The sequence below is a fragment of the Microplitis mediator genome, chromosome 10, assembly GCF_029852145.1.
Source record: "Microplitis mediator isolate UGA2020A chromosome 10, iyMicMedi2.1, whole genome shotgun sequence".
NCBI lineage: Eukaryota > Metazoa > Arthropoda > Insecta > Hymenoptera > Braconidae > Microplitis > Microplitis mediator.
Genome location: NC_079978.1, coordinates 18564552 through 18590768, shown reverse-complemented (window position 1 = coordinate 18590768; position 26217 = coordinate 18564552). Strand labels below are relative to the sequence as shown.

At 29.1% G+C, this 26217-nt stretch overlaps 2 protein-coding genes across 10 annotated transcripts in view; one reads left to right on the top strand and one right to left on the bottom strand.

Annotated features, from left to right (window-relative positions):
- LOC130675281 (calponin homology domain-containing protein DDB_G0272472-like) overlaps window positions 1-17752 on the bottom strand; it is a 30504-nt gene extending 12752 nt beyond the window's left edge. For 5 of the 9 annotated variants that reach the window (XM_057480835.1, XM_057480837.1, XM_057480839.1 and 2 more), the window contains exons 1-2: window positions 17459-17749; window positions 2037-2084 (exon numbers count right to left, since the gene is read on the bottom strand). In XM_057480835.1, coding sequence (XP_057336818.1) covers window positions 2037-2084; window positions 17459-17533 — 123 coding nt within the window. In that variant the 5' untranslated portion in view covers window positions 17534-17749. Of the gene's footprint in view, window positions 1-2036; window positions 2085-17458 lie in introns of all 9 variants that reach the window. The other 4 variants (XM_057480836.1, XM_057480842.1, XM_057480843.1 and 1 more) reach the window with 3 other exon arrangements.
- A 4706-nt stretch (window positions 17753-22458) lies between these two features.
- On the top strand, window positions 22459-26195 carry LOC130675998 (microtubule nucleation factor SSNA1-like). The gene is made up of 3 exons (XM_057481943.1): window positions 22459-22650; window positions 22743-22942; window positions 25813-26195. Exons 1-3 carry the CDS (start codon window positions 22599-22601, stop codon window positions 25921-25923), a joined length of 363 nt encoding a protein of 120 aa, XP_057337926.1. The 5' UTR covers window positions 22459-22598; the 3' UTR covers window positions 25924-26195.
- Window positions 26196-26217: the final 22 nt, after the last annotated feature.

The following is a 26217-nucleotide window of genomic DNA, read 5'->3' as shown; positions in this document are numbered from 1 at the left end:
ATTTTTTATGGACGTTTTTTTTTAGTTCTATAAAAAATTCAAAAGTAGTGATTTTTGAACTATTTTGGCATGTTTCTGGAACGTCTTTATTCTACATGGAGAAAAAAGTATAGTAAAAATTACAATACTATAGTAAAATTTACTAACAGATATGAAAAAAAACATTCTGTATTGTAATTATTACTAAACGTTTAGTAAAATTTACTAGTTAGTAATAATTACATAATAAGATATTAAAAATTACTATGCGTTATGTATTTTTTGCTAAGACGATTATATTTTTTACTATTTGTATAGTGAATTTTACTATAAGTATTATTAATAAATACAAATTTAAGAAAATAAATTTTCTAATACAATATAGGATTTGTTACTATACAAAATATTAAAAATTACTATACGCAATGTATTTTTTGCTAACACGATTATATTTTTTTACTATATGTATAGTAAATTCTACTATGTATGGATAAAATTAAAAGTTGGTGGGGATAGCATATGCGAATATATATTACAAGTTCTGAAACTTTTGTTCAAAGGAGATATCAGGTCGTCAGACATAGGAAAGGACTCGCGCGCGGGAGATCAGGGTTCGAAAATCGGTTGAAACAAGTGATTTTTTAAAAAATAAAAATCGGAACCAACACCAATACCGATGACATAAATAACAATAATAATCAAAATGATAGCAATAATATTAAAAAGTCAAAAGCTAATAAAAATTTAATTAAATTTTTTTCCATTCTAATATAATAAAATTTACTAAACGGCATAGTAAAATTTACTAAACTGGGATAGGAAAATTTACTAAATATAAGTAAAAATTAATATGCAATATAGGAGATTTTCCATAACCAGTATATGAGAAATTACTAAACGACTTGTAAAATATGCTTATCTGTTTATGAATTTTTCATATAAATGATAAGCGTTTCAAGATTACTATCCAAATTTAGTAACTATTCTCATATTTTTTAGTAAAATTTACTGTATTGTTTTCTCCGTGTAGAAAAGATGCAAAAGAAATGTTTTTGAAACGTCTATTATAGTTCTATAATCGGTTGTAAAGTAACGAGTTTTGGACTATTTTTGAATGTTTTTGGAACGTCTTTTTTAGCTTCCGAAAACGGTCAAAAGTGGTGATTATGGAACTTTTTTGGAATGTCCATATAAAATTCCAAAAAATTTTCAAGAACGTCCTTTTTTGACTCTAAATTCGCACATAAAATCTTTTTTTTTTTACTATTAAAGTTACTAACGTTTCAAGAAAGGTCTATCCGAAGTTCTAATCTGTCTCATGTTTAGAAGTTCCACATGCGGAACTTTTATGGAATCTTGTTGGAACGAATTTTTTTTACACGGGACAAAAATATTTCTATTTCTTCATATTCTTATAAAAGATTTTATTTTGCTGTAAATATTTGTTATGTAAAATTTATTTTCTTTATTTTCGTATTTAATTAACATGTGAAATTTAATCGATTTTTGCCCGCACACGGAGAAAAATGGGCTTTGATGAAATTTTAGCAATACGATTTTAGATTCTTAATTTTTTATTTGAAATTAACAGTGACCGGGATGACCTGCCAAATGACCGGGGCGACCCCACGCTCCCCTATTAATAATTTTAAATTTGTCTGATGTCTGCTACATTTACACTCATAAAGTAGAACACAAAAAAATACTTTGTCCGCAATTAACCCGCCTAATAACTGACAATTTACAAAAGATAGCGGTTCCCTAAAATTTTCTTAACTACTGAAATTAGTTTTAAATCAACAATGATATGATTATTATATTCTATGACTGTTAATTATTAAATGATTAATTTAAACTTAATGATAATGAATATTACGAGCGAAAAAGCGTCACTATTTCCTACAATTAAATTTTTAACCCTTTCAATTTTTTATTAATTTACTGCAATCTGATATTGCAAACTCTAGTTTAATTCAAAATATGATGATTTAAAAAAATATTTGAAATTGAAATCTAAAAAAAATGTTATCTCGAAAGAGTTATCGTCAATAACTGACCTGCTGCTGTTGAAGTGGCGGTATTGGTCTGATTATTGCACCAGGATTCTGTTCAATATATAAGCCATGATATTCATCGTATATATGAAAGGTTTAGTCCAAATTAAACGGGGTTCGGCAATCCGTAAGCAGTAAAGGCGACATAAGCAGCAATAGCAGAAGCACCAGCAAAAAGTAAAATTAAAAAAGCATTATTTTAAAACAATAAATAAATTTAAATAAAAAAACTTTTATTTCATTTATTTTACATCCTCCATAAATAATAAATTACTTAAGTAATTAATTTTCCATTTTTTTTTATGTTTATTAAAGAAAAAAATTTCCTAGATTTGAAATTTTAAATTTTCCCGCTCAATGGCCAATTTCGTTGTGTGTCTATAGATATTTAATTGTAATTATTATTAATAATTAATATTTTAGTAATTAAAACAAAATAATAATTTAAAAAATAAAACATGCGCCGTGACATTGCAATACAAGCAGGATTTTATTTATGAGTAATAATAATTATACATATTTATATATTTTTAATGTAACACAATATTTATTTATTAATGTAATCTATAATTTTTATCAATGTATATAATGTATGAGTATTATAAATTATTAACTGTTACAATTTAAGTGATAAAACACAATTTATTATATATATATATATATGAAGAAAAATATAATTTCCGTCGGTGAAAGCAGTAAATTAAATCTAAAAATAGTCGAAAGAAAAGAAGGATTTTTTGGCGCGAAAAATTTTTACTCGACTCAAGAAAATTTTTACTTGCCCTAAGAAATTTTTTCCATTACGAAATGAAAACGAAAATTTTCTTAGAGCGAAAAAAAATTTTCTTAAGTCAAAAAAATAATTTTATGATAGTAAAGTTAGCAGACATTTGAAAAAAAAAATTTTTTTGACAGATAAATAATGAAAAAAAAAAATTTATAAAAAAATGCACATGTTGGAAATTTAATAAACTATCCGTGCAATTTTTCAAAATATTTTTTTTGTTAAAAAAAATCCAAAAATTTTTAAATATTTGCTAACTTTATTGTCATAAAAATCTTCTAAGGTGAGAAATTCTAGTCCCAAGAAAATTTTTTTTTCTATTTTATAGTGAAAAACTTTTCTTGTGCCAAAAAAATTCTTTTTTTTCTGTGTCACAGAGTAAATTTATATAACAGATTATTATTGATTTTTTTTCGCACTGTAAAAAATTAGCGGAGTCAATCCGGAGTGAATGCGGATGACTATTTATTTATTGATTCCCCTCGGAACGAAATTTACCCCGAAAAAGAGTTTAATTTAATGAATGAAATTAACTCCTAAAAAAAGTTAATTTTACATTAAAATCCCGATTAACGGGACAGGTCGACCTAGTGGACAGCGGGCGTATTTCATAACAAGACGGTCGTGGGTTCGAGACCCGTCTCGGGTAAATTTTCAATAGTACTTTTCAGCCAATAAACATTAACTATTAAAATCTCGATTCAGAGTAAATGCGGATTTAAATAAAATCCAGGTCCGAAATCACTTCACTAAAGAAACAAACTCCGTATTTACTCCCAATTTTTTACAGAGCATTATTATAATTATTAATATTATTAATTCACAATATATGTAGAGTAAAATTCATGATTCTGACGCATGCTTTTTAAACACGGTATGAAAAGTGACGGTACGAAGTACCACCAGGTAAACGTCCAGATGTTGATGATTCATATGAAGAATGATAACCTCCAGGTCCAGCACCGGATGATGATCTGGTATTTCTTTCAGTAGAATATGATCCATATGGTCCACTTTCGCGTTTGATCGTTGTCTCGTGGACTGATCGCTGTGGGCGAGTGTATGGATTTGATGAACTTGATGAATTGGTGTAACTGTAGCTGTACTGCTCTTCAGCTGATCTCACTCCAGTTGAAGGGTAGTCACGGACCACATAATGCCGCGGAGTCTGTACGGGGTTATACAATCACAATTGGAGACGCTTTTCCATTTTTTTAAATTATCGGGATTTTTTTTAGGTTTTTGTTAGATGGAAATTTTGGGTCTTAAGTGGCTGAGAATTAGGTAGTAAGTTAATTACCCGTATGAAAATAACATGTATGTAAAAATATATGATAAATATCAGAAAATATATGTGGCCAATTTAGCTATAATTTCTGATATATTTTTTTTTATATTAAAAAATATAATATTCATCATATACCAGTCCGTATATGTTTAGCATATATAAAATATATATATATCAATCATATACAAAAAATATATTTTTATCATATATGAAAATATATATTCTTGTCATATACGAAAACTATATTTTTATCATACATAAAAATATATATTTCTATCATATACGAAAAATATATTCTGATCATATATAAAAACATATATTTATATTGTGTATGGAAAAAAAAAGTTTCTTATTTGTATGACCAACTCCAATTAAATTAGATATAAATTTTAATATACTCTTTAAATTGCAGTTAAAATTTTCAAAATTAGTTAATTTGATGCGAATATATATACCCATATACATATACATACACCGAATAAAATATATGCTTAAATATAACAAAGAAAATATATGGTGTCATATATAATATAAATTATATGCTACTATATATTTTATTTCATATAAAAATTTTATATTTTTTGAATATAAAAGGAAATATATCAATACAATATATTATAAGGTGAATGTAAATGTATATATAGCTTAATATAAAAAACACATAAGTTACATATATGAAATACATATATTTATTACTATATATAATTTTATATTAAATCGGCCAAAATCTCTATATGATTTTTTATAATATACAATATAATATATCATATATTTTTTTGCTGCAAATATATATGATTTTATATATTTCAACCATATATTGTTTTTTCATACGGGTAATGGGACAGTCAAAAAATTTTAGATGTTAATTGAATTTTTTTATGGTCTCAGTGATTTACTATGGCTCTTTTATGGTGTTATTATTTTTAAACGAAACAGAAAAGCGACAAAAAGCTTGTAGGCATAAAGATGCAATGTGGAATTTAAAAAAAAATTAATGAGTTTTAGTTTTCTACTGTAGACACACAACGTGCGGGCCGACTATGATGCTAATTTTGTGCATATAAATATAACAATGTCTTTTTTTTTGACGTAATTTTGAAATAACATTATGAGATATATACTTAGAATTTCGTAAATACTTTTATAAGCATTACCTTGCCAAGAGACACGCAAGATTTACTTTCACACGCTAAATAATAAATGCTAAATGTAACTTAGTGTCTCACTGGAATAGAATTTGCTTACTTTAATGTTATTATTATAATAATTTTAAATATGTTTTATGTTATGTAATAATTTATCATCACTTTTTTGTTTAGTTAAATGTAGTGTTTTATTAATTCGTCAGAATGTACATGATTTATACAGAGTTTTCGATAGTAAATGTATGGCTACACGGATAAATTTATGGTAACAATTACAATATATTATGGAAATGGTTTATATATAATGGCATGGTAATAATTACCATGATAAATGGTAATGACTACCATAAAATTATAGTAATCATTATTGTAATTATGGTAATGATTACTATAATGACGATAATTATTACTATAACACTAATGTAACGATTACTATAACAATATGGTATCAATTACTATAATCTTGTAGTAATGATTACTATAATATTATGGTAATAATTACTATAAAAATATGGTAATTATTCCCATACATGATAGAAAGTGTTACTATAATAGAACGGTAACGATTGCCACACTATTATGGTAATGATTACCACACTATTATGGTAATGATTACCACACTATTATGGTAATCGTTCCTATATCATAGAAACTGTTACCATAATATTACGGTAGCAATTACCACCCTATTATGATAATGATTACCACACTATCATAGGAATGATTACCACACTATTATGGTAATAATTACTACATTATTATGGTAATAATTACTATAAAAATATGGTAATTATTCCCATACATGATAGAAAGTGTTACTATAATAGAACGGTAACGATTGCCACACTATTATGGTAATGATTACCACACTATTATGGTAATGATTACCACACTATTATGGTAATCGTTCCTATATCATAGAAACTGTTACCATAATATTACGGTAGCAATTACCACCCTATTATGATAATGATTACCACACTATCATAGGAATGATTACCACACTATTATGGTAATAATTACTACATTATTATGGTAATAATTACTATAAAAATATGGTAATTATTCCCATACATGATAGAAAGTGTTACTATAATAGAACGGTAACGATTGCCACACTATTATGGTAATGATTACCACACTATTATGGTAATGATTACCACACTATTATGGTAATCGTTCCTATATCATAGAAACTGTTACCATAATATTACGGTAGCAATTACCACCCTATTATGATAATGATTACCACACTATCATAGGAATGATTACCACACTATTATGGTAATAATTACTACATTATTATGGTAATAATTACTATAAAAATATGGTAATTATTCCCATACATGATAGAAAGTGTTACTATAATAGAACGGTAACGATTGCCACACTATTATGGTAATGATTACCACACTATTATGGTAATGATTACCACACTATTATGGTAATCGTTCCTATATCATAGAAACTGTTACCATAATATTACGGTAGCAATTACCACCCTATTATGATAATGATTACCACACTATCATAGGAATGATTACCACACTATTATGGTAATAATTACTACATTATTATGGTAATAATCACTATAACAATATGGTAATTATTCCCATACATGATAGAAAGTGTTACTATAACAGAACGGTGATGATTACCACACTATTATGGTAATAATTACTATAAAAATATGGTAATCGTTACCATATATATGACAATCGTTCCCATACATCATAGAAATTGTTATCATAATATTACGGTAGCGATTACCTCAATATAATGGTAATAATAACTATACTAATATGGTAATGATTACTATCATATTATACTAACTATTACCATGATATTATAGTGATTATTACCATAATGTATGGTAACCATTACCATAATTCTTATACATTATGGGAATGATTACCATGATGAATGGAAACATTTATTATACTATCATGGGAATAGTTACCATAATAAATAGGGTTTATTCCCATATGCACATGTGAAAGGTTACCAAATGGTTATAGGATTTATTCCTGCCGTAAAAGTATGTCTTGCAATAATAAGGATCTTTAGCAAATAATTTTTTTTGATAACTCATTTGATCGCATATCAAATTTTGCCCGGCTTTCTCTCAAAATTGATAGAATGCTTTTTTTATTACAATCGAATTTATGTTGAAAATTTATTTTCGTAATCGTCTGTATTGTAAATAGAAAATGAACGAAAAAAAATCCAGCGGAATTTTTTCACTTATGCACGGAGAGAAGTGAATGGTATATTCTCCAATGTAACATAGTAATTATTACCATGTAGCATGGTAGCGCAAGTTTTTTAGCCGTATTATTTATTTGACATAGTAGTTTGTCCGATTTTGAATGGTAACACTAGCCATGCTAGCATGGTAATCATTCCTATGCTGCATTGGAATTATTACAATTTCGATGAAGCTGCTTCCAATTCAAGGCAGAAAGGTTAATATTAAAATAAGGTTTTATAATTAAAAAATTAGGTTATTTAATTAATAATAAATAAATTTATAACTGATTTAAAAAATTTTAACTGATTGAAAATTATTCCACACATTCAATAATACCTTTATTTTTTTATGAAAAACTATTACATGTAACGTTTTTTTTTTTTTAAGTTGTTTTATTTTTTTTTTTAATAAATCGCAATGAAATGTCATTTGTTAGAATTATGGTCATGTCATAATTTATATATTGGACGTATATACTATATAGCAGCGCTTAATATTTAAACTGCTTTCACGCTATACAGCATGGGACTCAGTATCATTCTAGCATGGCTTTGATTACTATGCTACAAAGTAATATTTACCAGTAGCATGATTACTATGTAGTATGGTAAATATTATCAGAAGAATGGTAATCATTCCCATGCTACATAGTATCGATTCCTATGCTTTAAAAAATAGGACTGGTTACCATCTAGAATAGTAATTATTACCATGCTCTTCTCTCCGTGTGCCTCAATGAAAAATAATTCCGAAATTGTTTCCCGTTTTGATTTTTAAATAATTCACTGTTTCTTTTTTATCTCTCCTCTTACTAATCAGTTTTTTCAACACACCTACAATTTAATTATTTTCCATATATATTTTAAAAAACTCTACATAAAAAAAAACCAGAGTATTGACAGTAAAAAGCGACGAAAATGTCAAATACTCAGTCGTTATTTAAAATTATCATCATTACATTTCTTATTAATAAAGGAACGATTTTAGAACCGATACCACGAGGGTTTTTGCAAAGCGATAAGAATTCTAGTGTGACCACTAGCTGGTGCGATTGCGTGTCTATGAGCACCAGGTTGTCTTGCAAGTACTCCTTTCTCAAAGACATATCCTTTGGAAGCCAATTCAGCAGCGGCATCTAATCCAACTTTTGAAACAGTCCCGCCCTTAATCAATTGTCTTGTATGATCATCATTTGCCAGATTTTTTCCACGTACTGAACCTTCTTTGTCCTTAATGGTCGCATACTGATAAAACTCTTTCTGAGGGTCTTGTTTTTTACGCCCCCATACTGTAAACGGCTCGGGAACGAGTGAAGGTCGTGGTACAAATGGAACTTTTTCCCAAGGAAACAGTTCACGTTTCTAGAAACACCCAAAGCCTTGACAATTAGGCTTTTTTTTTTGTTGTTTTTTATGGTTTTCATACTATATTTTTGATCATACGGCGTTCTCTATCCATTTATCTTCAACTGATAATTATTTCATCGTATTTCACTTCCACACCCACCCTTACTTATTAAAAATCAACTAAATTATTTATTTTTAAAAAATTTACACAGTAAAAAATATTGTGTATCTGTGTTAAATTTTTAGTGTTGATTATTTTGTGTTAAGTCAACACATTTTACTTTAAAATTTTAAATCGATTTACTATTTAACACTTTAGAAGTGTTACTTAGTACGAAAATTGTAATTAATAATATTTATTAAGTGTAACTTTTAAATTAACACAAAATTTATGTTAAAAAGTCAATCGATAGTCACGGAAAAATTATTAGAAAAATGAAAGTAAAATCGACATTTTGTTAATGCCAATTTAACTTAAAAATTTTAATTATTACACTGTAAAAAATCGGGAGTGAATCCGGATTCAATTTCAATCCGAATTCACTCCGCATTCACTCCGCCACTCGGAGTTCCGGAGTTTTAAAAAAAATCACTCCGCGTGCGGAGTGATTGGGAGTTTTTTTTAGCAGAGTAATCTCGGAGTGACGCAGATTTTATTTCACTCCCAATTCACTCCGGTCCGGAGTTTTAACATTTAAATTAATTTATATAAAACTATTAAACAATGTGTGTGTGTGCGTGTGCAAGTGCGAGAGCGTGTTTGTGCGAATGTGTGCGCGTGTGTGTTCGGGTGTGTGCCGGTGTGTTTTCTAGAATGTGTGTGTGTGCGTGTGTGTATGTTTGAGTGTGTGCAAATGTGTGCGCGTGTGTGTTCGGGTGTGTTCGGGTGTGTGCCGGTGTGTTTGCCAGAATGTGTGCGTGTGTGTGTTCAGGTGTGTGCGGGTGTGTGGGTGTTTGAGTGTGTGCAAATGTGTGCACGAGTGTGTTTGGGTGTGTGTGTGCGTGTGTGCAAATGTGTGCGCGTGTGTGTTCGGGTGTGTGCTGGTGTGTTTGCCAGAATGTGTGTGTGTGCGTGTGTGTATGTTTGAGTGTGTGCAAATGTGTGCGCGTGTGTGTTCGGGTGTGTTCGGGTGTGTGCCGGTGTGTTTGCCAGAATGTGTGCGTGTGTGTGTTCAGGTGTGTGCGGGTGTGTGTGTGTTTGAGTGTGTGCAAATGTGTGCGCGAGTGTGTTTGGGTGTGTTTGGGTGTGTGTTTGAGTGTGTGCAAATGTGTGCACGAGTGTGTTTGGGTGTGTGTGTGCGTGTGTGCAAATGTGTGCGCGTGTGTGTTTGGTTGTATGTCGGTGTGTTTGCCAGAATGTGTGCGTGTGTATGTTCGGGTGTGTGCGGGTGTGTGTGTGTTTGAGTGTGTGCAAATGTGTGCGCGAGTGTGTTCTGGTGTATGCGTGTGTGGGTGTGATGTTTTATTTATTGTTTATTTATAATATTTTCAAAACTCCCTCCGGAGTGAAATTGACTCCGAAGGAATTAAATTAATAAAAAATTAACTACTCCGCGAAATCTTCCCTTCGGAGTGAATTTCACTCCGAAGTGAGTGAATAATTAAAAATTCATTCAATCCGCATTCACTCCGGATTTAATCCGCATTCACTCCGCGAATTTTTTACAGTGTAATATGTTATTATCAAAAAATAATTTAATATTTCATAATTTCATGTATCAGCTATTCGTCTATGGCAAAAGTTACCGATTGATCTCGTAAATTCACTTTCCGTTGAGATATTTAAAATTAAAGCGTTAAATTATTTCCTAGGTTTTGAATTAAATAGCAGTTACTAGGCTTCTTTATTCTATTGTCTTGCTAAATTTATGTTTAAATTGTTCCTTACATTGTTTTTTATATTGTTATTGAAATTACGTGATTGTATTATTTTTTTTTTGTATAAATTTCCATTTGACTGTTGCTTTGGCATATGAACTTAATAAATAAATAATAAATAAAATAATATAAAATAATAATTGTTGTCACTATTGATATTCTCAAAATAATATATACCCGTGTAAAAATAATTCGTTCCAAAAATGTTCATGACAGGGAACTTCCAAAATTGAGAAAATTCTGAACTCTAAGATGAACATTTTTGGAACTGAAAAAATTATAGTGAACAATTCAACTGATGTAGGCTTTTTTTATTTTTTGTGCAAAAATAATTTGATTTGACAATTTTTTGGATTCGAAGAACAAAAAAAAAAAAAGGAATTAGGGGAGGGTGGGGCAGAGCGGCCCCCCTAAGCCAATTATTATTTTTTGTGGCTTTCAACCATAAGATCACTTTACTTTTGTCCTATTTCGAACAAATTTATGGACATTTTACCAAAATTCTGAAAATTTTTTTTTTTTTTGTGGGGCAGAGCGGCCCCCCTTCAAAAAGTGATAAAAAAAATTTTTTTTTTCGTTTTTTTTTTTTTTTAAATTGTTTTCATCATTAAGAATGTATTTCTTTCTCTTGACAACTATTTTTGGTTTTATATTACTCGAAAAAAATTTTTTAAAGCGTAAAAAATCGTTCACTCTCGATTACCTTAATTACTAATTGTTATTTAATAAAAAAAAAATCAATTCTATAATTTTACTTTATTTCAAAAATTTATCAACTAAAAAAAAAAATTTAATTTTTATAAATTTTTAGTGACTAAATTTGCCTCTTACATAGAGAAACGGCCGAAAAATATGAAAAAATAATTTTTTCGGAAGTTTCGGCTGGTCCATTTTGCCCCAGGTGTTAAGCGTAGGGCTAGAAATGTTGAATTGTAATAATTTTTTTTTTAATTTGACGATAAAAATATGAAAAAATCACTTTTTCAAAATTTTGGGCTTGTCCATTTTGCCCCAAATGTCATGCGTAGGGGTAAAAATGCGCAAACATATCGGATTTATAGTAATGAGTCGAAAAAAAAAAAATTTTTTTTTTGGTCAAAATTTCAGGGGGGCCGCTCTGCCCCATGGGGGCCGCTCTGCCCCACCCTCCCCTAATCAGAAATTTTTAACATTTTTGACTCTTACTCTTACTTAGGCATGTGGCAAAAAAAAAGAAAATAAAAATGACTTGAAAATGTTGTGAACATTTTTTGACTTTTATTAGAACTTTTTGAAAAGGTCAGTTTTTTTTCACTTTTTGAATTGTTCAAAAATAGTTCAACAAATGAGTGATTGGAGTGTACCTGGATCGGAATATTTTTCGTGGAACGAAAATAAAAGACAAAACGAAAAGTAAAAAATCTACTGGATCTAAATTTTTGAAATGTCTCGAATACGCGCTAATATGTCAGCCGGAAATTGCAGGCCACTCCGAACTACCCCTTCAGTAGACAAATTAAATATATTTTTCATTTTCGTTGCGTGAAAAACGTTCCGTTCTTCAGGTGCATTGATTGGAACTAATTATGAACTCACGAAATTGTCAATTCTAATCATTTTTGCTTAAAAAATTTAAAAAAAAAAAAATCGAAACCCGCCATAAAAGTCCACACCAGTTGAAAATTTTTCACACTAATTTTAAAGTTCCAAAAATTTTCAACTTAAAGTTCAGAATTGTCCCAATTTTAGAAGTTCACTATCAGTAACTTTTTTCAAACGAATTTTTTTTACGCGGGTAAAATAAATATACTGAGTACTCATAAAAAAAAAAAAAATGTAAAAGTTAACATTTTTTTGTGTCGCCACTGAACTTAAAAAGTGTCGGCTTTACTTTTTGTACCCGAATTTCGTGTTGAAATTTTAACATAAATTTTCTGTTGAATTCCAACACAAATAGTCTGTGTTAAAAAATAACACAAATATTGTGTGTGCAGTTTTTAACACAATATTTTTTACTGTGTATAAGAGGAGAGATAATTTTTCGAAGTAATTCTAATTTTAAATTAAATATTTTCAAATCCTATTGCGTTTTTATAATTTAATATTTTGATAATAAAAATAACATATATGCCTAATAACTGTCAGAATTTGACTGTTTAGTTGCCAAAGTTGTTTATAGTGCACAACGCCCTTGCAAACAAGTTCCAAATCAATTTTATTTTACGACATTGGCCAACTTTCTTTGACTCTTACTGTCAACATCATTTTTTTTTTATTATTAATTCAAATTATTTTTACTATTTTTTCATTCATCATAATTTATAATTTAACATATATCCGAATGTGATACTAAATAAAATATATATATTTATTTTTTTTGACGTAAAATATTTTTTACGATAAACTACAGCCGTAAAAAATATGTTTATTCATACTTTTCTATATATATATGTATATGGTATGTATATAATAAAGCTTGCGACGTATGAATTTCTATGACGAAGTGAAGCTCCGTCGAATAAGAGAAGCCAAGTGGGGGATTCACGGACGGTCGGTACGTCGCGAGACTAAATTAGGGCAGCGTAACGCAACACCGCGGTTTAAGTGTCTGACGTTTCTCTTGACGCTATTTGCAAAAGATACCGAAAGCTTTTCTCTCATCACACAATTATCTTATTATTATTATCTTAATAATAATAATCAAAGAATTTTAAAGATTTCATAATTTATAAATTTCAAATTTACCGCCTCGACAAAAACTATTTTTTACTCCTACTCAATTTATAAAATAAATTTATATTTTTTTTTCGGAGGCTTGACTTCTACTTATAAAAAAAAAAAAAATTTACGTAAATAATTATTTTTTAAATATATTTTTTCATTGGGTCATCTAAGTTTAACATTTTGTTGGTCCCGGAAAATAGCTCTGTCTGAAAATAGTCGTAACAGATGACCCTATTGCCCTCTTATAGTTATTTATATAATGTTTCTTGATTTTTCTATGACGCACATCCGTTAAAAAAAAAAAAAAAAAAAAAAAGTTATTTTATAATAATACTGAGGTCAGCCAACGTTTAATAACTTTTGGATTTCTTTTTCTCAAGGATAAATTTAAAAAAAAAATATTTTGAGAAATTGTACCTACAGTTTTTTAAATTTTCTACATGTGCATTTTTTTAGTTTTTTTTTTTTTGTAATTGATTTGAAAAAAAAAAAATCCAAAAATTGTTAATTGTCTGCTAACCTCAGTATCATAAATTAACTGACCTTTAATAATTTTTTAATTTTGATAAAAACGATAAATTATAAAAAAAAAAATATTTTGAAAAATTGCACCTACAGTTTTTTAAATTTTCTACATATGCATTTTTTTAGTTTTTTTTTTTTGTAATTTATCGTTGAGAAAAAGAATTCAAAAATCATTAGTCGGCTAAACTCAGTATCATAAATTAACTGACCCTTAATAATTTTTGAATTTTGATAAAACCGATGAATTATAAAAAAAAAAAATATTTTGAAAAATTGCACCTACAGTTTTTTGAATTTCCTACATGTGCATTTTTTTAGTTTGACTGTTTTTTGAAAAATTTGTTGAAAAAAAAAATTCGAAAATTGTTAATCGTCGACTCCAGGACCATATTTTATAAATATTCAAATTTAAAAAAAAAAAAAATTAATTGATATTAAATTAAAATAAATAAAAATAGTTTGAATGAAGTATAAATATAACGATTTAATTATATAGTAATTGAATGTGACTTTAAAAATAAATTATAGATGATTGATTAGATAAAGAGATGATGCCAAGTGACAATGTCTAGTTATCCGGTATTGGCACGTGGATGTTTTATTGTCGTACAATAACTCCAGGGTGCCAAACATCAAGGGTATTTATTTTTTAATTACACAATATATATTTATTTATATATATTATTGTACACGTCAATAAAAAATAAGAGACAATTAACATACAACATTTATATAATTATTAGTAAATTATATTATTTGAGGATCGTTATTACAATCAATTGTATAATAAATTTATGAGAGGAAAATATCAAAAATTTATCAGGCCAATATTTAAATTAATTTTGAAATTAATTTGAACATTTGATTCTTTTAAATTCTGACCTTTTGTGAGACACCAAGTACATTTTTATTCGGGATATAGTTCTGTATATATTTATATAATTATTGTAATGGTCAGAGTAAAGTGTGGAAGATGAAACATTTTATCGAGTTAATTGTTAAATAAATAAATAAATAATATCGATAAAATTCAATTTTTCAAATGACTGATTGTAGAGTCAACGTTTCGGATTTTATATATTTTTCGATAATTAATAAACATAAATAATATTATATATATATATATATAGTTTTTAAAGAACGCCTTACGATCTTTAGTAATAAATATTTTAAATAAGTATAGGGGGTGAGGGGGCAAAACGGGGTAGGAGGCAAAACGGGGCACCCCCAAAATTTTATGAAAATTTTTTGAAGATTCTGAAATTACGTAAATATAATTGAGCATTACTCTGATTTTTTTTTTGTGTTTTCGAAAAATTTTGTAAAAAAAAAGTATGAAATCAATTTGATTTTTTTTCTTATCAATTTACAGTAAAAGAACCTCCAGTGTCAAATTACTCAGATGTATTTCAATAGTCAACTTTAAAATATTTACTATTTTTCGAATTTTCAAATTTAATTAACTTTTGATAATTTTTTAATCTACACGGAGAGAAGTGAATGGTATATTCTCTAATGTAACATAGTAATTATTACCATGTATCATGGTAACGCAAGTTTTTTAGCCGTATTATTTATTTGACATAGTAGTTTGTCCGACTTTGAATGGTAACGCTAGCCATGCTAGCATGGTAATCATTCCTATGCTACATTGGAATTATTACAATTTCGATGAAGCTGCTTCCAATTCAAGGCAGTAAGGTTAATATTAAAATAAGGTTTTATAATTAAAAAATTAGGTTATTTAATTAATAATAAATAAATTTTTAACTGATTTAAAAAATTTTAACTGATTAAAAATTATTCCTCACATTCAATAATACCTTTATTTTTTTATGAAAAACTATTACATGTAACGTTTTTTTTTTAAGTTGTTTTATTTTTTTTTTAATAAATCGCAATGAAATGTCATTTGTTAGAATTATGGTCATGTCATAATTTATATATTGGACGTATATACTATATAGCAGCGCTTAATATTTAAACTGCTTTCACGCTATACAGCATAGGACTCAGTAGCATTCTAGCATGGCTTTGATTACTATGCTACAAAGTAATATTTACCAGTAGCATGATTACTATGTAGTATGGTAAATATTACCAGAAGAATGGTAATCATTCCCGTGCTACATACTATCGATTTCTATGCTTTAAAAAATAGGACTGGTTACCATCTAGAATGTAATTATTACCATTCTCTTCTCTCCGTGTATTATTTTAAATAATAGATAATTGCTTTTTTAAAAATATCTTCTTTGGAATTAAAACTGACTCAAATCTTTCACTTTGAAGTTAATAACAAATAGTAATTAGCAAATAAAAATTTGCCAATTTAAGTCGGTAGTTAAACATTTTTAAAAAATCTAGTGCACGGAAAAAAGAGCAGTTGAAATTTGCTCATATCTGAGTATTTATTACAGTTTCTGAAACTGTAAAATTTAAATTTTTTATCCAGGAATAACAAATATTACAGTTTCAAACTCGAAATTGTCCGATTAAACTGTAAAATTTGCTGCTTAAAATTGTATTCATTTTATTACAATAACAAATTTCTAAAATTACAGTTTAAGCTTCAATGTTTAAATATTTTTGCCCCGAAGGCCTTGTTCACTATAGAAACTGTAATTTTTCAACTGCTCTTTTTTCGTGTGTCAGTCGAAAAATGTCAAAAACTTTTTTTTTATCATAAAAACTATTAAAAATTTTTTTCTTTCTTCACATCCAATAATTACGTGAAATGTAATTTTTCTTTATGTAAATTACTTACAAGAAAATTGAATTTACCCAAATTTATTTAACATCCAGAAATTTTTTTTCACTTTTAAGGGGTCCCCATTTTGCCCGCGAAATATGAAAATTTTTTTTAACGGCAGCTGGAAATTTTTTCTATTTTCTTCGAATGTCATTAAAAAAAATCATGATAGTAAAGTTAGCAGACATTTGAAATTAAAAAAAAATTTTTTGACAGATAAATAATGAAAAAAAAAAAATTTCTAAAAAAATGCACATGTCGGAAATTTAATAAACTATACGTGCAATTTTTCAAAATATTTTTTTTATTATTTATTTTTTTAAAAAAAAATATCCAAAAATTTTTAAATGTCTGCTAACTTTATTGTCATAAAAAAATCGTACCCCGTTTTGCCTCCCCCAATTTAAAAATAAAAGCCCGTGCAAAGCATTATAATTATTTTACATGCATTATTATTATTGTCAATGTTAATACTGACAATAGGTGACAGCTATCTAATAAAATATCATTCGAAACTTTGACTCCTCAAAAAATATAAAATTTTAAATTACAGTAATAAATTTATTATTGGAGTTGCAAATCTACGATAATTTTTTTGTGTCGGGACTTGAACGGCATGACAAATTTATTTATTTATTTTTTTTGTTTATGGTTAATAGCGTTTGCAGTGACATGTAAAGTGTTAATTAATAATTAATGCATTCGATGGTCGACGATGATTAATTAATAATAATAAAAAAAAAAATTACTGACCGTCACGGTGTAGTGCGAAGAAATCGGGCGTGTGTAGGGTCGTCGGGTTGTGTAGAAATCGCTTTCATAAACCATTTTCGATAATCGATTGTCAAAAAATGAGGTTTTAATAAAAATTTAAACAAACAGCAACAAACTTTCAATAAAAATAAAAATATTCAAATGATTTTTTTTAATATAATCCGCAGATTGTCGGTGCGGTCACGGTGATAGTTCGGACAGTTCTGTTTTAAGAACGCGGGAAGACGAGAATGTTTCAGATCTTTAAACCCCTCCTTCCGTATTATACAAGCGAACGTTACTGATCTCTCCCTCCCTGATTCTAATAGATTTAAAATTTAATTGCGTCATTTAAACGACACGTCTGATGCATCTAAAGAAATAGAATTTGTGTTAAGGTTGTCCACATGACACTTGTTGGTTTATTTTTTTGTATTTTTACTTTTATTTTTTTTTTTAACCGACTGATCATCCGTATAGTCTTTGAATTTTTTTTAACACGGGGACAGGCATTCAATGATCAAGTGACGTTGCAGGACCGAAAATATTTTTTACTGAAGGTCCGATATATTTATAGTTTAATTGCAGTGATATGTATATATATTTATTCATCTTATTATTGTTATTTAAATTTAAAATATAATTTAATATGAACGTAAAATTTTATTTTTTATTTCAAAAAATAAATGGGACATTTTTCAATAACATATTTTTGATATATTTATTTTGAGAACGTGATTTACTGGTGATTGCGAGAAAAAACGTTTGTTTCATTGGACAAAAATAAATTCCTTGATAATTTAAATACTTGTATTAGTTTCTTTATTTTATTAAGTAGTGAATTATTTAAGGTCATAAATATGCGACAGAGGCCGCTGCATTTACTGGCCTGTAAGTTTTTTGGTTTTTTGAAAAATTTTTTTGTTTATCGATTATGTAAATCAAAAATGAATTTCTAAGTCGCAATAAAATTTTTAACGTCAAAATAAATGGAGCCCGACTCCTGCATATTTTTAATATGTTCTGACGTATGGGAGTAGATAAAAATATCTATTATTAATGTTTAAATATTTTAAAGTTGTAAGCTCAAGCGTTAATGTTTATTATTTTGAGCTTTTTTTAAAATTTATGTTATCTTTTACTCTATTCCCTGATTCAAAATTTCGATGGAAGAAAAATTATTGTTGTCCGACTGAATATGATTGAAAAATTTCAGGCAGATTTAATTAAATTGTACAGCTCAAGCGCGAACGCTTACGGTCAAAATTATTTTTTCGACTACTTTCGATATAAGTATTGTTCAAGGCTTGAGTAAGCCTGGTCTCAAGTTCGATAGACGTTACACGAAGAAAATAATAGGTCTATCGGTTCCCGGGTCAAAAATAAAACTTGATTTAGACTTGGTTTACGAAGTCAAAATTTGGAGCCGTTTTTTACAAGACAAACTCGACTTTTTTTCACGAAGATATGAAATACATTGAGTTTGAGCCTTGGTTGAGACTTAACTGGCTTACTTAGTCACGATTTAAGACGAAAAAGTTGAAATCAAGTCGAAATTGACTTGGTTTAGACTTATTCGACGTAAATTACAAGTCGTAGGAATTAACAAACCGCGTCGAATGCCACCTTGACGATCAAAATCGGTTCATCCGTTCATGAGTTATGAATATTTACATACGTACGTACATACATACTAGGGTGGGTTGAAAAAAAACTTTTTTTTTGTTTTTCTTAGCATGGGGGTAGAATTTGTACCTTATGAAAAAAAAAAAATTTTTAAGAAAAAAAAAATTTTTTTACTCAACATTTTGAGGTGGCCCACTCGTTTTTAAAATAAATAATTGATCAAACGGGGTAGTCCCAACAAAAAAAATTACATGGTGTTCTAGAATCTGTAGGGTGTCCCCTTGAAAGCTAATTGAAAGTCAGAAGTTGAAAAAATTTTTTTCCTATTATTTTTGTAATTCAAGTAAAAAATCCAAAAATGAAAAGCATTTTCTTTTGAATTAAAATGAAAGTGAAGTAAAAAAAAATCCCATTCGACAATTATTAGATGTTTTCCACGATTTTGGACAAAAAAAAATTTTTTTCGTTGGAACTACCCCGTTTAATCAATTATTTATATAAAAAAACGAGTGGGCCACCTCAAAATGTTGAGTAAAAAAATTTTTTTTTTCTTGAAAAATTTTTTTTTTTTATAAGGTACAAATTCTACCCCCATGCTAAGAAAAACAAAAAAAAGTTTTTTTTCAACCCACCCTAATACATACACACATACATACACTCGGATATCATCTTGAAATTAGTCATAATAATTTCCTAGAACCCCATACAGGAGCTGCCAGAGTTGAACAACGGGCCCCGACTTGGCCCAGCACTGGGGAACCTAGCTTTGGCACACCTATATTGGCCCAGGCTTGGGCCAGGACTGGGTAACCTAGCCTTGGCCGTCCAATGGCAACCCAGACTTGGGCCAAGACTGGGTAACCTAGCCTTGGCCGTCCAATGGCAACCCAGACTTGGGCCAAGACCGGGTAACCTAGCCTTGGCCATCCAATGGCAAGCCAGGCTTGGGCCAGGACTGGGTAACCTAGCCTTGGCCGTTACAATGATTACCCGTGCTTGGGCTAAGGTAGGATTACCCAAGTTTGGATATACCCATGGTTTATACAAGTAGATCATATAAATGTACCAGTTCAACGTTAGTAGGTTCGTCCAGTAGCTACCGTTCGGACCCAGTAATCAGAAGGACGGCAGTTCGCGCCCAGAGTCCAGAAGAATTTCCACCGAGTTTTTTTCACATCATTTACCTCCCTTAAATAATTAAAACGTTAATGATCATGAATTCTACGAGGTTAATAATAATAAATTTTTTTAAATTAAATTTATTCGTTTCATGGAAGCCTGGGCCAGGTCTGGTAACCAAGCATGGGCCAGGTCTGGCAACCAGGCTTGGCCCGAGATTATCATTCCAGGTTTCTACCAAAGCTGGGCCAAGACTGGTTTACAAGCCTGGCCCAAGGTTCTACAAAGTTGGGCCAAGTCTGGCCAAGCTTGGGCCCGTGGTACTTTCCTCTCTGGGACGTCGAAACGTCAAGATCTGTTAAAAATAAGATCTGTTAGAAATTCGATTTTCGAAAATCGGACCAAAACCAATAACTTCCCGTTTTTTTGAAAATTTTCAATTTTCTTAGCGCTAAGTTAAAAATGTAGAAAATTTTACTAAAAAATATAAGAATAATTACTAAATTTAGATAGAAATCTTGAAACGCTTATGATTTATATGAAAAAAAAAACGAGCTCCTCGAGCTCGAAAACAGCGAAACGATTTAGGACAGGGCCAACCGATACCCAGATTTTAACTATTTTATCTCTTACGATTATGTGGCCGGAATCGCCATTTTGGCCCGTTTTTGCCCATTTTCGAGGCCAAAAACTCTGCTGCTAAAACTCCACGGCTCCCCTTAATTCCTATTATAATTTTTTTAGTGCAGGGGGTCGTATTTAACGCAACTGAGCACTTGTCGCCCTGTAACATTATTTTTACTATCTTATTTCTTACGCATAATCTTAGTTTTTTAACTTCCCGCTAAGAAAATCGATGATTTTCGATAAATTTGCGGTTATTGTTTTCACCCCGATTTTCGAAAATCGAGTTTTCACCAGATGTCGACGTTTTGAGGTCCTAGGAAGCTATTCTAACTATTTTCAGAATGATGTCCGAGTGTATGTATATGTATGTATGTATGTGTGTGTGTGTGTGTGACCGGTCCATAACTTTTTAAATAATGTACCGATTTGAATGGTTAAGGTGGCAATCAAAAGAGCTTGTTGTCCATCAACTTTTCTGAAAATTTCAGATCATTTGATCAAGTAGACTCGAAAATATTTGTGAATTACGAAAAAAAAAAATTTTGTTTTTTTAGTTTTTTATTGATTTCTCAGAAAAAACTTAAACGATCGACTTCAAAATCTAATCAGCTCTAGAACTCAATAAAACGCGTCGATTGCCGCCTTAGCCATCTCAATCGATCAATTCGTTCGTGAGATTTCGCTGGAGAAAGAAATGCTAAAAAACGGTTTTTTTCGAAAACAATGGCATACAAACGTATTTTCGAGCTCGAAAATGTATTCACAACAACGTTTTCGAGCTCAAGGAGCTCGAAGGAGCAGGAAGTTTTGGGGCTGGCCCGCAGGGTCAACCGATAGACAGGTTTTTTTTTTTGTCGATCATGTTGAAACTCAACTTTCTCACGCAAATTGATCGTTTAAAATACACCCTAATAGCACGAGTTACTCGTCAAAAAGTTTGTATTCATTAATTTGCGACCAACTTGACTTCAAGTTGTCGACAACTCTAGCTTTTGCAACTTTTAGCTGCAAGTTACCGCCAACGTTCTCAAAAAGTTGGCGCCAGTGAAGAGTCGCAATTCGAAGGCAGGTTTCTGAGAAAATTGAAGGAAACTTTCCGTCAACTTATGGAATTGCCAACTTTCGCCACTTTCTTAGAAAGTGACCGTCAACTGATGGAATTTTAAACTTTTGCTACCAACTTTCTCAGAAAGTGACCGTCAATTTATTGGATTTCCAACTTTCTCAGAAAGTGACCGTCAACTGATGGAATTTTAAACTTTTGCTACCAACTTTCTCAGAAAGTGACCGTCAATTTATTGGATTTCCAACTTTCTCAGAAAGTGACCGTCAACTGATGGAATTTTAAACTTTTGCTACCAACTTTCTCAGAAAGTGACCGTCAATTTATTGGATTTCCAACTTTCTCAGAAAGTGACCGTCAACTTATGCAATTTCCAACTTTTGCCACCAACTTTCTCAGAAAGTGACCGTCAACTTTGTAAGTACCAACTTTTTGCGGCCAACTTGGTGTCTAGTTGCGGCTGTTAGTTTGCCGCCAACTTTGCTATCAGGGCAAAAGTCTCCATGGGCAAATTCCACCGTACGGAATAATTCACCACTAACGCCATCTAACGGTGTAATTAGTAAAGTTGTTTTCAAAATTATTTACAAACATCAACGATCTAAACAAACCCAAATAAAAATAAATTAATGCGCAACAAAAAATAAACAACAAATTAATAATCATTTTTTCAAAAAAATATAAAAGAAAAAAACTATTCAAAAAATGTCTCAGCATGGCGCGGCTTTGCAAACTTACAATCAAGAACTTGTCAAGTGTAAGTAATTTATAACCTCGTTGTTTCTTGTTATTGTTTACACAATATGATAATATTGCGTTTATTTAAAAATATTTAAAATAATTTCATAGGCTTAGAAGACGTAAAATGTAAAAGAGCGAGTTTGCAAGCCGAGATAGATATTGAAGAAGAAGAAAAACATATTCTAGAACGTGAAATTAAAAAAATGCAACATAAATTATCGCAAATAAATGACAGTCTCAATAAAAAAATTTTAGTAAGAAATGAGTATAATAGAATTATTGCAGACACAGAAGCTCATTACATGAAGGTAAATATTTTTTAATAAACAAATAATTATTTTTAAAAATATTCCCACTGAATCGCTGAGAAAAAATTTTTTTGTCCGATTTTTTTAAATTGAAAATAATTTTTAGGATAAAAATCACGATTTCAAAGTTAAAAATTATCTAAATAAAAAATACTATTATATACTACGTTTTTGAAACGGACTAGAAAATATGAAATACTTTCTCTGAGCCTTATGAAGATTCAAAACCGCATAGAAATTATGATCCTGAAGTTAACAGATAGTTAATAATTTTTTGATTTTTTTTTTCAACAAATTAATTACAAAAATATGCACATGTAGAAAATTTTAAATACTATAGGTGCAATTTCTTCAAATATTTTTTTATTTTATAATTTATTGTTTAAGAAAAAATTCAAAAATGATTGGACGTCGGTTAACTTCAGGATCATTAGAAATTTCGGACTTCTTACAGATACTCCTGCAGGGTGGCTACAAAGCGGGAATATTGGGAATTATCAGGGAATTTAATGCAACCGGGAAATATCATGGAAATGTCAGGGAATTTCGAAAAGTATCCGGGAATTAAATTGTAACAGTTCAAAATTTAAAAAATTTTAAATTATACACTAGTTATAAAAATTAAGGGATATTAAAAAAATTTCAAATTTTAAAGTGATTTTCCCCAGGTTGTAACTCGAAGGAAAATGGTCTTACGACAAAAACAAAAAAGGCAAATTGTAGCTCCAAGTGTCTAGTTTTCTGATCTGGTCTTTAAATTTTTTTATTATGTGCGGTTCCGGAGTAATCCTAAGAAAACTATCGAAAAAGAAATTTACCAAATTTTTGGTCGTCTTAAAAACGGTCTTCGAGCTTCAATAAATTTTTTTCGATAATTATCATTGATTTTTGATTGCTCCGGAATTGTGCATAATAAAAAAATTTAAAGACCCAGATCAGAAAACTAGACACTTGAAGCTACAGTTTGACTTTTTGTTTTTATTGTACGACCATTTTCCTTCGAGTTACAAACTGTTGAAAATTACTAAAAAATTTGAAATTTTTTGAATATCCCTTAATTTTTGTAACCAGTGTATTTTGAATTTATTTAAATCATAAAATTTCTTATTAAATATTTTAACTTATACATTTTTAACATCGAATAATCAAAAGTAGGCAATATTAATTCATTTTATTGCCTTTTTTTCTGGTTTCTCTTATAATTTAATTATCAAATTAAATTATTAAAAATGAAAATATAATAAAAACTTTGAATATCTAAATGATACGAATAAAATTTCTAAATCAGGGAAAATTGTGAAAAACTTAACTGGAAAACCGGGAAATATCAAGGAATTTTGAAATCATTCTTTTGTGGCCACCCTATTCTAAAAAGTTATGATTGTGAATTTTTTAGCTATGAAAATACTTGTAAGATTTAAAACGAAAAACGTGGGGTGCATGCGACAGATAATTGATGCATTAATAGCTTAACTAACAATTTTATTGCTCAGCAAATTATATAAACAGATGTGCCTGTTCTCATTGATAGTTTCTCTCTACCCTGGTGAAAAATTTTCGGAATTTTCTCTGAAAAACTCAGTTTTTAAAATTTTGAACTGTTACAATTTAATGCCCGGATACTTTTCGGAATTCCTTGACAATTCCATGATATTTTCCAGTTGCATTAAATTCCCTGATAATTCCCGAAATTCCCGGTTCGTGGCCACTCTGCTAGAATCAAAATCACTGGAGTCAAGGTCTTCAGTTTGACTATTTGATTGTAATTGATCTGCATGTTTATTTAAAAAAATCGCGCGTATTCTTTTTTTTAACCTCTTTGTAGTCAAAATTAGGAGCTTCTTAAGACGTCATGGTAAATTCATACTGAAGTCTTATTTGTGAAGTCAGAAAAAAGAAATCTTTTTAAAGACGTCTTACTGAGTTCGCTAGGTGGCTCATTCGACATCTTGAAGACTTCTCTAAAATATTGAGAAGACGTCCAAATCATAAATGAATTGTTTATTTGAGAAACCCCATAAGTCAAGAAAACAAAATTTTTCAGGAAACACAAAAAACATTTTTTTGGAAAAACTTAACATTAAAATAATAAATAAATAATTGAATACAATAAAATTAGCGTCTCTGAAAAAGATTCCAACAAGAAAAATTTAATTTTTTAACTGAAACTACGAAAAAAAATTATTTAAAGTTGATTGACTTATGGGGTTTCTCAACCAAACGGAAAAAAAAGTTATAAAATCATTGTTTTTTTAAATGTTTCCACTCAAATCATTTATTACACTGATAAAATGAAGTATTAAATATGTATTTGAACTCTGAAACTCAGAAATTACAAAAAATTATAATTAATTTAAACATTTTAATTAGTCATATAACAGTCAACAATAAAACAACATTTGAAATTAATTTCCCAAAAAGCGCGAATTTTAAATAAAAAAAAAAAAAAAATGATTTCTGTAAAACTAAAACTGCATATGTTTATTTGAGTCATTGACTTATGGGGTTTCTCAATTAAATGAAATTCCTGTCACCCCGTTAAATTTTTTTAAACGCTGATTTGATGGATATTTTGATTGATTTCTACGGAGGGGCATCCACAGAACCCAAAAATGCAAAAAACCCAATTTCGTAAAAAACATGACTTATGGGGTTTCTCAAATAAACGATTCAAATAATAACTCATTCAGAACTCATCAAGACGTCATTTTGCTATCTGGGTAAACTTTATGCCCAGTTTAGTCGGCCAAATTGTACAGCACTAATTTTTATTATTAAGGGATAAAATTTACTAAGAAATATCGAGTTATTAAAGTTTATTAATCTTTTATTGTTGATTTAAATAATTATTATAAATATTTTTTTAATAGATTGTCGATAGCTCGCAAATGCTTTTAGCTGTTGTCCAACGTGAAACATCAACATTGGATCAATCATTGAGAAAATCAACGACAGACAAGTCACAATTACACCCTCAATGACCGATAACTCATTTAAAGTAATAGATAATTTAACAATTACGTATTTATTAATTATGACTGATGATTCAAGCCATCAGTGACTAAGTATTTAATTTATTTTTAAAAATGAAAGTACAAAAAATTGTAAATAACTAAAATTTTATGATAGACTTTTATAAAATATATTTTGAAACATTTTTACATAAACATATCACTAGACTACGGTGTAATTGTTCATATTTAGTGATTTAAAAGTTAAGTTTTAGGATTAAGACCAATTACACTCAAGTATTGCTATATTTGTCTAAATTGATA

Excerpts from the sequence above, each read along its gene's own strand:
- LOC130675998 (XM_057481943.1), top strand. The coding sequence starts at position 22,599 with ATGTCTCAGCATGGCGCGGCTTTGCAAACTTACAATCAAGAACTTGTC. Across the intron at positions 22,651-22,742 it reads CAATCAAGAACTTGTCAAGT|GCTTAGAAGACGTAAAATGT; the intron begins GTAAGTAATTTA and ends ATAATTTCATAG. Across the intron at positions 22,943-25,812 it reads CAGAAGCTCATTACATGAAG|ATTGTCGATAGCTCGCAAAT; the intron begins GTAAATATTTTT and ends TTTTTTTAATAG.